General features: G+C 41.0%; 2 protein-coding genes and 1 long non-coding RNA gene across 3 annotated transcripts; 1 reads left to right on the plus strand and 2 right to left on the minus strand.

Moving 5' to 3' along the window:
* Window positions 1–3,501: 3,501 nt before the first annotated feature.
* Window positions 3,502–4,373, minus strand: LOC128093767 (MRG/MORF4L-binding protein-like). Its single transcript, XM_052711500.1, has 2 exons — window positions 3,904–4,373; window positions 3,502–3,845 (listed from the first exon to the last, which is right to left on the minus strand). Exons 1-2 carry the CDS (start codon window positions 4,289–4,291, stop codon window positions 3,640–3,642), a joined length of 594 nt encoding a protein of 197 aa, XP_052567460.1. The 5' UTR covers window positions 4,292–4,373; the 3' UTR covers window positions 3,502–3,639.
* Window positions 4,374–7,384: 3,011 nt separating this feature from the next.
* On the minus strand, window positions 7,385–7,918 carry LOC128093768 (uncharacterized). The gene is made up of 2 exons (XR_008212721.1): window positions 7,576–7,918; window positions 7,385–7,513 (listed from the first exon to the last, which is right to left on the minus strand). It is a non-coding gene; the product is annotated as an uncharacterized LOC128093768 (long non-coding RNA).
* A 452-nt stretch (window positions 7,919–8,370) lies between these two features.
* LOC128093766 (nuclear pore complex protein Nup75-like) lies at window positions 8,371–10,771 on the plus strand. The gene is made up of 3 exons (XM_052711499.1): window positions 8,371–8,529; window positions 8,592–10,297; window positions 10,355–10,771. Exons 1-3 carry the CDS (start codon window positions 8,500–8,502, stop codon window positions 10,710–10,712), a joined length of 2,094 nt encoding a protein of 697 aa, XP_052567459.1. The 5' UTR covers window positions 8,371–8,499; the 3' UTR covers window positions 10,713–10,771.

Consider the following 10,771-nt stretch of genomic DNA (forward strand, 5'->3'; position numbering starts at 1 on the left):
TCACTACAAATCACCACGCATTATGATCGTTAGCGAAATTGCCACACTTTGCAATACCCCACTTTTCTGAAAATGCTTGATTTTTCATTATAAACGCGATTTTTCTCTAAAAACTACTCAAACTGTATGGGGGCTGTCATTCCGAACACCGCAAAATGCTTTTTTGGTAAAAAAACAACAACAAAGAAATGGCTAATCCTTGAAAAGCATTTTTATTTCAAGGGGAAGGGGCAACGGGGCAACCACCTTGATGGATATTTGAATAAATGTTGTTAAGTATGTATTTTTTTTAAATTTCTCCACTCAAATTAAAACTATGAAGCTAAGGGGAGAGTGGGGAGACTTGATCCTCGGGGACACTTGATCCCAAGCCTGTATCTCTTCAGCATGTGGGTTAAAAAATAGAAAGTTGTGCAAAATTGACTCAAACTCATTGTAGAAAACGAAAATTAAAAAAAATGTTTGGAATGAGTTACACACATTTTTCTAAAAAGTGCTGCAAAAAACCTCCACGAGATCTTTTTTCTTTGTTTTGATATTTATAGAAAACATTTAAAATTCATTCGAAAAAAAAAACATTTTTTAATACATGAATTGTTTAATAGACCTCTTATAACTATGAAATCCTTGACAAACCCCGTACGCATTTGACGTTAAATTTAGCGCCATATTTTTTTTTATAATCAATTGTTTAAAAATTTCGTTCAGGGAGACTTGATCCCTGCATTTTTATAGTCACTGGAATCAGCCTCAAGCATAATGAGGGGAAATATACCATTTCTCAGCCTATTTCTATTATAGGCCTATCAGCACTTTGATCATGAATTACAAAATTCATAAAGTGTTTTTGACTGTTCCAAAGTAACAAATAGCTCAAATAAAAGTGAGCAAGCAACTCTCGATTCTTGATGTATCTAAAAATGTTGATTTAATTGCGTAAAACTCCAAAAGTGATGAGAATTGGTCGAACGACTTAGAGTGATATTGAAATGGGTATATTTCCCCTAATTGGTTTGGTTTTTCGTACCTGGATTCCTTTAATATATAGTTGTGGATGACTTACTGCAGTTTGAACCATTTTTCAAATCCAGAGTTTTTTTTAATAGGTCCTATAAACATATGAAACACAATAGTTTATTGGACCTTTAAAAAAAAACTCTAGAAATGTTTTGTAAACAAAAATTACCAGCTTTTGTAAATATGCTCAGTTTTGGTCTAAAATAGTAGTTTATGCAACAAGTTGCAAAAAGTGGATTTTTTCAGCACGAGTCGTACATTTATCCAACGAGGTTCACCGAGTTGGATAAATACGAAGAGTGCTGAAAAAATCAAGTTTTGCAACAAGTTCCATACAACATTTTTTGCAATTCCGAAAAACACACATTGAGTGAAATTTTAAGGCAAATTTTCATGTATTTTGTCAATAAATCGTTTAAATCAAAAAAATGCAGGCCAAGGATTGATACCTAAGAGCATGCAATGGCACTGACCTTGTTGCGTGCTCTTCGGTTGACGTCCACGTAAGGAACATCCTGGAAGGAGCGCAACTAACTACATCCGTAGTTCTGTTAGATCATCCGAATTATCTTGATCAGAACAGTATAGCTCTGGTTCCTTGCGAGTGTCCTATTTTCTTACCTCCACGTTGGCTTGGTTTTCATGATGACCTAGCTGGTGGCCTGTGGAAACGGATCGTAAACCTTTGACCACCGCGGGTCAGAGTCGAGACGGCTAAAAGAAAGGGGCGCGACAATGTGGGAAAGGGAAGTAATTTGTGATTGTAGACGGTATTGTTTCGATTCGCAGTATGTTGAGTCAACTGCTGTGGATGTACCTGAAACATCGCACAACGGGGTTTCTCTCCTTTCCATTTCCAGCTACCACCTATCTCCTTTTTTATTTTGCTCTACTGATTCTCAATTCTTCACTGATTCTTCTATCATTTGATTTTGATTTTACTAACTTTTGATTCTCTTATCTCTCAAAGCTTTTCCACTCTTTTTTACCAATTGATACTGCTGTAACAAACTTTGTTTTTTCTTTTTTCCTTAAAAATATACTTTTCCTTAATGTACTAGTAATATCAAGTCTATTTATCATTCGCCTTATTTTTTTTTTCTGATTTTATTGCGAATTTATTTATTTGAATAATTCTTTATTTGTCCTATAAATTATCATTACTATAATCTAAGCTTGTTTTGTATCTCTATTTATTAACTATTGTCTTATTTTACATCTAATACATCCAGCTTCTCATTTTTATTCTTTAAAATACGCTCATCATTCTCTTATTCTCTCATTATTCTCTTCAATCTTCACCCTTTGTTTGAAAAGTGAGGTTTGAGCCCTTACTCAATTTATGGAATGGTTAAAGGATTAACACAAATATCACTATTGTACTTTTGATAAACTTTTATAACATGCTTAGGACCAAAAATTGTAACAAAACACCGCGACAGAAGAAATAGCAACAGATAAACACGACTCAACATTAGGAAAGATTTCAGGAGAAAACAATACACTGTAAAATAACAACTAGTTTTTGAATTCAATCTAAAAATTAAACAGTTTTTGCTTTAATGAAAGTTGATAGGCACACTATAAATGGTTAGGCGCTTATACTTACATCAAACCCTACGTAATGTACCACCCCCGGCCGAGTTAAAATGCGTAACCGGAAAAGAAGGTGTGCATGCCTGGCACGAACACTCAAAGCGTGTTCTAGCGTGCTGCTCGTACTGACTCAGAGCAAGGGTGAGATGTAGGTGTAAGGGCAGTGCGTGTTCGTCGGGAACCTGGTGCATAAGATCGGTCAAGGCCCGTTCTTACACTGAAAATTGCGAATTGCGAATTGCGAATTGCGAAATCGTTTAAATCAAAAAAATGTTGAAAAGTGTTACTTTTCGAAACAAGTGCTGAAAAGTTCAACTTTTCAGCACCCATTTCAGTGCTGAAAAGTAGAACTTTTCAGCATTTATTTTGAAATGTGTTGCTATTCGATTCTGTTATTTTTGGTACAGAAAAGTAGGCTATTTCGTCGTTCAAGAATGACAGGAAAAGTAAGTAATTTCACGACGGAATTGCAAAAAATGATATTTTAGTTTTTTTTTATATTTTACATACTAAACTTGTATTATTTTGAACACAAATGTTAAGGTTTAATATGAAATTTATAGAACTTATAGAAAATCAAAAATTGGATGAATAAGAAACATTTTGCTTAATATTTCTTTAAAATGTTGAAAGGTTATGTGCGATACAAAAAAGAGGATCAAGTCTTCCCACGCTCCCCTAATCATTTGAAGTAAAAAAGAGTTTCAAAGCGTCCTAATAGCAATTTCCTGCTTTCCAGTAACAACTTACACAATTCTCTTAAACGAAACAAAATTAAATTTTTGATGTAAAATATTCCGGCAAAATCCCTTTTGGCTTTGGAAGAAAACCTAGGAAAACTGGCCCTGCTAAACTTTATTATACGCAAAAAAAACAACATAATTTTCCTTTATTATAAGTGTTTATTCTGATTTATATTGTTCCACAAAAGAACAGTTTAAGAATTTGACGTAGATACATAACAATGTATTGTTTGATTGTTATTTTTATAATTTGCTTATGCTTCAAAGTGATACAAACTTAATCCTAAATCCGTCGCCGCTTGGTGCTTTGTACATTCGGTGGCGTACTTGCCGGACTAGATGCGTTCGGCTCCAGCGACAAAGATCCACGGGTACGCTTCGGCGGTCGCTTTGGCGTATTGTCCACCGGCGCAGGTTTATTCTGCTTGACTTCCTTCTCCTTTTCGGCTGGTTTGTCCTTTTCCTTGTCCGCCGGTTCTTTTTCTTTAGCTGAAATTTGATTGTAATTAGAAATGTATCTACTGAACTACAATAAACTTCAAAATACCTGTAACTTTAACAGCCGCATCCGGCTTCACTTCCACCTTCTTTGCTTCATCCGCCGGTTGTTGTTGCTCTTCGATCGATTTCCGCTTCTTGTCCAGCGGATAGTCCGCCTCGGGCAGACTGAAATCGGTCTCCTCGTTAGGGAATGGAAGCGGGTCCTGCTCGTCCAAGGCCTGCAGGTTGTACATCGTCCCGAGATGAGACCACACGGATTCGCTGCTAACCTCCCGGTTCAGCGCTTTCGAGAGCCGCTCCACGACGCAAGCGATGAAAAAGTGCCGGTTAATGCCAACCGGCCGGAGACCGTCCATTGCGAAGAACAGTTGGATTTCATCTTCCGGGGACCACTCGAGCGATTCGTTGTCCGTTTTCTCCCTGACCGTGGCCATCTGATAGTGATTTTAAGTGAAAACTCGAAAAACTTGTACAAAACCCGAATAAACACAGTAACTCGGAATAGGAAACAAGTTTGTAAACAAAAATCTGTCAATCTGTACACGTACAATGCTGGAAGGGTAATTTTCCAAAAAAGTTTGAGCAGGCCAGGGGGCAGACACTTTTGTTATACATATGGTACGTTCGTTTGATGGCTAGTTCCACACTGAGTGCCGCACTCAGAGCTGTCAAAGTGTTTCTTTGAAGAAACTCGCGCTAGTTCCGCACGAGTTTCGCCGCCATCTTGGAACTGAAACTCTAGTGCCGCACTCGATATTTTTTCAGTTTCATGCGAGTTCCACGCACACTGACAGATGACGTTCGATTGAACCAAAACTGGCACCGACGAGTGCGGCACTCAGTGCCGCACTGGCTGTTCAAACGAACGTACCAATAGTAAGAATAGGTATACTTTATAATGAGGTATATATTGCAGATTGCAGCGATTTTTAGACAATCGTGCACTAGATCGTGCAACTTGTGGAAAGCTCTATACAAAAGTGCACACCTCAAACTACAGCAGAAAAAAACTGTCTAAGACACACACCCTAGTTCGAAACTGTTCTAAAGTGTTCGAAACAACCCTCTGGCACCACTGTAAATGGCTAGAACGTTTGACAGTTACCAAAACCTCGAAGAGCCCACGTAGTAGTATTAGTGAAGAGCCCACGTTGTTTATCGTGGGCTCTTCACTAATACTACTGCGTGGGCTCTGTGAGTGTAGCAGTATTGGTGTTGCCTGTTTTTTTACATTAAATCTTCAAGAAACATCACTTTTTGTGTGTGCAAATCTGTTACGAAAAAAGGTGAGAACTGTTGCTTCCGATTGACCGGGAAGATTTGCCGGGTAGTACTGGGCCGGGGACTGGCCAAGTCCCGCTGTTGATCCTTCCAAACAACTCGCTGTAATCTCCGGCAGGGAGTAACCGACCAAGTGCAGAAACATCCGTAATTCCGGTGATTGTGGCGGAGCTGGTCTTTCCGAGCATCCTTCGATAACCTTCTCCGAGGACTGGCCCACTCCCGCTGTCGACTCGCTTGTGTTTGGAAATCCGTCCCGTGTCGTTATTTTTTCATGGAAATCATTTCAACATTATGAAATTATGCTTTTTTTACCACGCGGTTTGTTTATTTTCAAATTTTGACAGCAAATGCGTTCTTCATCTTCTTTGTTGTCTTCATGTTCGCGTCGAACATTTAGGTTTCAGAAACATGGCCGTCGTGACAGAGGGCTGGTTCGAAAGCAACAAAGCTCAGTCGAGACACGCACCACTCTAGGCGAGCGGGGGGGAGAAGGGGTAGGATTTCAAGTGTGCAATAAATTTATTACACGAAACTTTCGTGTTGATTTATTATTTAAACATTTGAAAAAAATGCGTTTTTTTAGCCAGAACTGGTGATGATTCGGAAATTTGGTGCCAAAAAAACTTTTATGTAAAATTAGATGCTCAATTTTATTGCGTACTAAAAAATCCGAAAAAGCGTATTTTTCATCGAAAAAAAAACATAAAAAACTGATATTTCGTGGTTTTTTGTAACATTCCAGAGTAATTTTTTAAGAGTGTAACAATGTGCTACAAAGTTGTAGAGCATACAATTTCGCGGGCAACTTTTTCAATTTTTTTGTGGGTTGGCAGAGAATGATCCAAATCTTAATCCAAAAGGATTTTTTTTAAATTATTTTGAAAATTTTATGTTAAAACAGCTATTTCAAAGAAACCTCTTTTTACGCGATATTTCATATTTTTCATTTTTAGCAAAATCGAGATTATCCCGCCAAGGAATAAGATGGCGTTCTAATTTTAGATTAAATTTTCAAAAGGTCCGATCAGCATAGGAAACCCATGACTCATAGGTTGTTTTGAAAATTTAGTCTAGAATTAATCTTCTGAAACTTGAATTGGGTACTATGTAAATTATTATGTACAAAGGTAAAAAAAACACGATTAAAAACCATCTCTGATCACTTTTTTTCATTTTAAATGCAAAAAAATATTGACAAGACAACATTTTTCGATGGATCAACTATGGTCCCCTCGAAACGAGCTGTCAAGTAGGACCTTTTCTGTCAAGAAGGGCCGTGAAGTAAATTGTTAAAAATTGAATTAAAAATCCATTTAAACGGTGCACATCAACCAGAGCTTTTGCTCCAAGCTTTTTTATACAGATATTGTAGTATTTTCGAAACTACGGGAACTATCGATATATTGTTTTATTCAAAAAAATAAAAAAATATAAAAATTTAAATAACAACAAATAGTCTCAACATTTGAATGCGAAAAGTGTTCTAGAATGCATTTTACCACGCATTTTACACAAGTTCAGTTGTTTTGCAAACATTAGTTTTCAAAAATGTAAGTTTTGACGGAATCAAAAATTGGGTACTACAAGATTAAAAACCATTCCTGATCACTTTTTTTTATTTTAATGCAAAAAAAAAAATGACAAGACAACATTTTTGCGATGGATCAATTATGGTCCTCTTGGAACGAGCTGTCAAGTAGGAACTTTTCTGTCAAGAAGGACTGCGAGGTTAATTTTTTTAAATTGATTTAAAAATCCATTTTAAACTCTTTGTGGTCGTACAAAGGGTCATTGTACTCAGAAAAATAAGCTTTTTCGCTGAAAACAATAATATCAGCAATCTAAGCTTCATTTTAGGACACAATTTTAACGAAAAAAAAAACGTTTCGCGATAGTGAACATCGAAAATTTTCAAAAATTCAGGAGATTTTTAAATCAACCCAAACCTGCTAAAATTCCCTGACAGACGGACCGGGCCGACAACGGCCCGAAAACCGCCGGACGGCTCGACAAAACGGCCCGAATTCCGTCGGTTTGTCCAACGGAATTCGGGCCCTTTTCGTGCGTATTTGCAACACTTTGTCCGACGATCGTCGAAATCGACGTTTGAGAAAATCGACGTTGACGGGCCGTTGTCGGGCCGATTTCCGGCGACTTTGTTATTTAGAATGTCCTGCCACTGTCGGACGCTCACGTTTCGGATTTAGGGGTTAATTTAATAATTTAATACATACAAAAGTAAACTTTATTGCAAATAACTTTATTTTTATTTATAAATATCGATAATTGATGTATTTTTGTCTTCGGTGAGTTCTTGAAAGCCTGTTTTAATCCAAAGAAGCAGCTCTGGCATGTTTTATTTTTGTCTTTGCCTAAGAGAAAGGGTAATTTAAGAAAATATGAAGAAAAAAAAACAAGCAAATTAAGAATTTACCTCTTTCTCCACCGCATCACCTAATTGACTGACAGCTGCTTATCACTGATGATGGCCGAATCCACGCCGATTAAAGTTCCCTGGTAGTTCCTCCGGATAGATCAATTTGTCCACCGCGGCCGGATTCCGTCCAGGGAAAAACATGTTTGTTTGACTTGTTCCCACTAGTATCATTTTAAATAAAATTTAATGGATTTGGTGAAAAGAAAAACTTTTGAAGACTCCACTTAGTGAAAATCAATGATCTGTCATAAATTTTATCACCGCCTACCTAGTTTTCTATAGGCCGATCAAGCGCAGGACAAACGCTCGAAAATGGCAGGACAAGATCGATTTCGAGTAGATAACGCTCCGATCCGCACGACCGCGGGACTTCAGTCTATCAGGGTTGATGCTAAACGAAAGGAAATGCATTTTAAATTGAATTCAGCTGATTGCACATAAATTTCCATTGAAATCTTGAAGTTTTTAGAAAAAAAAATTTTGCCCCTTTATTTTTCGGGCCAACTTTGAAGGTGGGGGTGACAAAAACTTTAAATAAAATTAGTACCAGCCTTATAGGACCTTTTCAAAAAAATAAATAAAAAAAACTCTAGAATTTAACTAATGTTGTTTGGTTTTGGCTGCCGATGCAAACAGATTCAGGACCCTATTCTGAGATTTGAACCTGAACTCAAAAACATATTCGCAGTGTCCTTCCCCTCGCATGCCCATTTTTGTTGTCTCGATCCGGCCCTGCCCTCGTCGCTGTTGTTGTTGCTTTGCGCATTTGACAGCTTTGAACCTCGCGCAACAAACTGTCACCGCTTGAAACAAAAAACAGAAAACAGTCGCCGCAACGAGAAGCCGCGCGCTTTGCTTCAATTTTGTGAAATTTGGATTTTTGTAGATTTCGAGCAGCTGTTCCCGGAAAACTTATCGAAAATGTCTTCAAAAGAAAGCTGCCCGGTTGTGGTAAGTAGGTTAACATTGATTAACGTAGGACGAATTGTATTTCCTTGGTTATCTTCTCGCAGAACATCCCGTGCAACTTGGGAAAGCGGCACGGCATTACTGCGGCATGGTTCACCGAGGACAAGATCTCCGTGACGGCGTACAGCAACCAGCTGCTGCAGTCGGTCAACAATCGGTCTCCGGTAAACGCGCCGGTTAAGGTAACGCACCTGGCGCCGACCTTCATCCTTGACGAACCGATCTTGCGGAGTTTGGTGTCGGAGTGCTCGAACGTGTTCCTGAACCTGCAGGTCGTCAAGAGTAGCTCGCCGGCGGCCTCGATTGACTATTTGAAGATATCGCGGACGTATCGGAGTGCGATTCGGGCATGCTTGGAGAAGCTGGAGGATTTGATTACGAACACGAAGCCGCGGGACTTGGAGCAGTACCAGAACTATGTGACGATCTTTTACTCGGTGGAGTACATTTGGCATTTGGTGGAGATTTTGATTGTTGATTCGAACTCGGCCACGGCTGTGGTGCCGAATTTGCTGGAGTGGGTGCAGTATCACTTTCCGACGGCGAACCGGATGGCGACGGAGCTGCTGCAGCAGGGTCGGGATGTGGACTCGAACGAGGAGTACTGGGGCGTGGTCAAGGGGTTGATCATTCAGGGGCAGATTCAGGTGGCGAGGGCACTGCTGAGGCTGCACACTAAGTCGGAGATGGTTTGCTTCGAGGTGGCCGAGCAGATTCTGCAGACGATGCCGATTTACAGCGCTTACGGGGGGTTGTCGGTGCCGAAGTTCAAGTCCCAGTGGCAGTACTGGTCGGCGAACGCGCGGTCGAAGATCGACGCGGGGATTTTGGCCGCTGAGCCTGACTTGGAGGAGATTGTGAAGCTGGTTGTTGGCGATCGTCAAACGTGGACGAAACAGTGCCGGTATGCGACCAGTTGGTTCGAGTACTTCCCTGGATATTTGTTTTATACGGAGTCCACTTGCAAGTACTACGAGCTGGGGACGTTTGCCAACACCTGGCTCTCGCAGTGCATCAGCACCGGCGGAATGAACGCAACTTATAAATATCTGGACAAAATTATCCTCTCCGTCATGGAGAACAATCTGCCCCAAGTGCTGCACAACATTCAGAACATCTGCGACAACAAGTGGTTCCTGACGCACCTTGTAGACCTGCTCTATCACTGCGGCCAGCTTACCCTGTCCACCGGAGGCACCGAAGACCAGGACGCGGAGAAGCTCTTCCGCGAATCGCTTCTCTACGATTTCGGCACCCTGCTCATGTCTCGCAACGCTTCCCTCTGGGAAGTCGGCCTGGATTATCTCGAGTTCTCCAGCACGGAAGGCCTCGGAGCTCGGGAGGCCCTCCTAGCCCGCATCCCCATCCGTAACGAGAAGCAAGCGCTCAAACTGATCAGCGCCGCCAAGAAGAACAACTTCCCCGCCGTCGAAAGCGAAATCTGCAAGGTGCTGGTCAAACGGAACCTTGCCAACCGCCTGTACGGCAACGCGCTCGAGTGGGCCATTCGGTCGCGAGACAGTTTCTACGTGACGGCCGTCGCCAACATCTTCCTCGAGCACTACTGCAACACCGGCGAGATCATGTGCGAGGACGTGATCGCGAACGTGGGCGCGAAAATGTTCTGCTCGCCGCGGCTCATCTTCCTGGTCAAGTACTACGACTTCCGTCAGTTCTATCGCGAGCGATCGTTTGCGCAAGCAGCGGAGCTGCTCATCAATCTGCTCGACTCCAAAATCACCCCAAGCTAGTAAGTCAAAATCAATCTCAACCCCCCACACAAAATAACCAGCATTAAACCTTTCAGCTTCTGGCCATCGCTCCTCGCGGACACCATCCCCCTGCTGGAGTTCAAAGAACCGGTCATCCCGACCAAGGAAACGTACACCATTCTGCACCACCTGGAGTGGGACCTGGTGCCGATGATTGAGAAGCGCAAGGAGCAACTAAAGGGAGCTAAGACGGCGGCTCAGCAGCAGCAAGGACAGCAACAGTCTCAGCAGATGGACACGGATGAAGGGGACGATAACAACCAGACGTTGAATGCAAAGTTTGCGCCCAACTTGCTCAACAACTGCACGGACGATTTGGTGAAGTTGCTGCGGTTGGCGTGTACGCGCAATTTGGCGCGGGCGTTTATTATTGAGAATACTGTTGCGGATTAAAAGGGAGTGTTCATTTTGATAATTTTCTTGAAAGTAATAAATGTCGTTGTAAGAATTAA

This window comes from Culex pipiens, unplaced genomic scaffold, assembly GCF_016801865.2.
Source record: "Culex pipiens pallens isolate TS unplaced genomic scaffold, TS_CPP_V2 Cpp_Un0046, whole genome shotgun sequence".
Taxonomy (NCBI): domain Eukaryota; kingdom Metazoa; phylum Arthropoda; class Insecta; order Diptera; family Culicidae; genus Culex; species Culex pipiens.

Excerpts from the sequence above, each read along its gene's own strand:
- LOC128093767 (XM_052711500.1), bottom strand. The coding sequence starts at position 4,291 with ATGGCCACGGTCAGGGAGAAAACGGACAACGAATCGCTCGAGTGGTCC. Across the intron at positions 3,846-3,903 it reads TGCGGCTGTTAAAGTTACAG|CTAAAGAAAAAGAACCGGCG; the intron begins GTATTTTGAAGT and ends ATCAAATTTCAG.
- LOC128093766 (XM_052711499.1), top strand. The coding sequence starts at position 8,500 with ATGTCTTCAAAAGAAAGCTGCCCGGTTGTG. Across the intron at positions 8,530-8,591 it reads AAGAAAGCTGCCCGGTTGTG|AACATCCCGTGCAACTTGGG; the intron begins GTAAGTAGGTTA and ends ATCTTCTCGCAG. Across the intron at positions 10,298-10,354 it reads TCCAAAATCACCCCAAGCTA|CTTCTGGCCATCGCTCCTCG; the intron begins GTAAGTCAAAAT and ends TAAACCTTTCAG.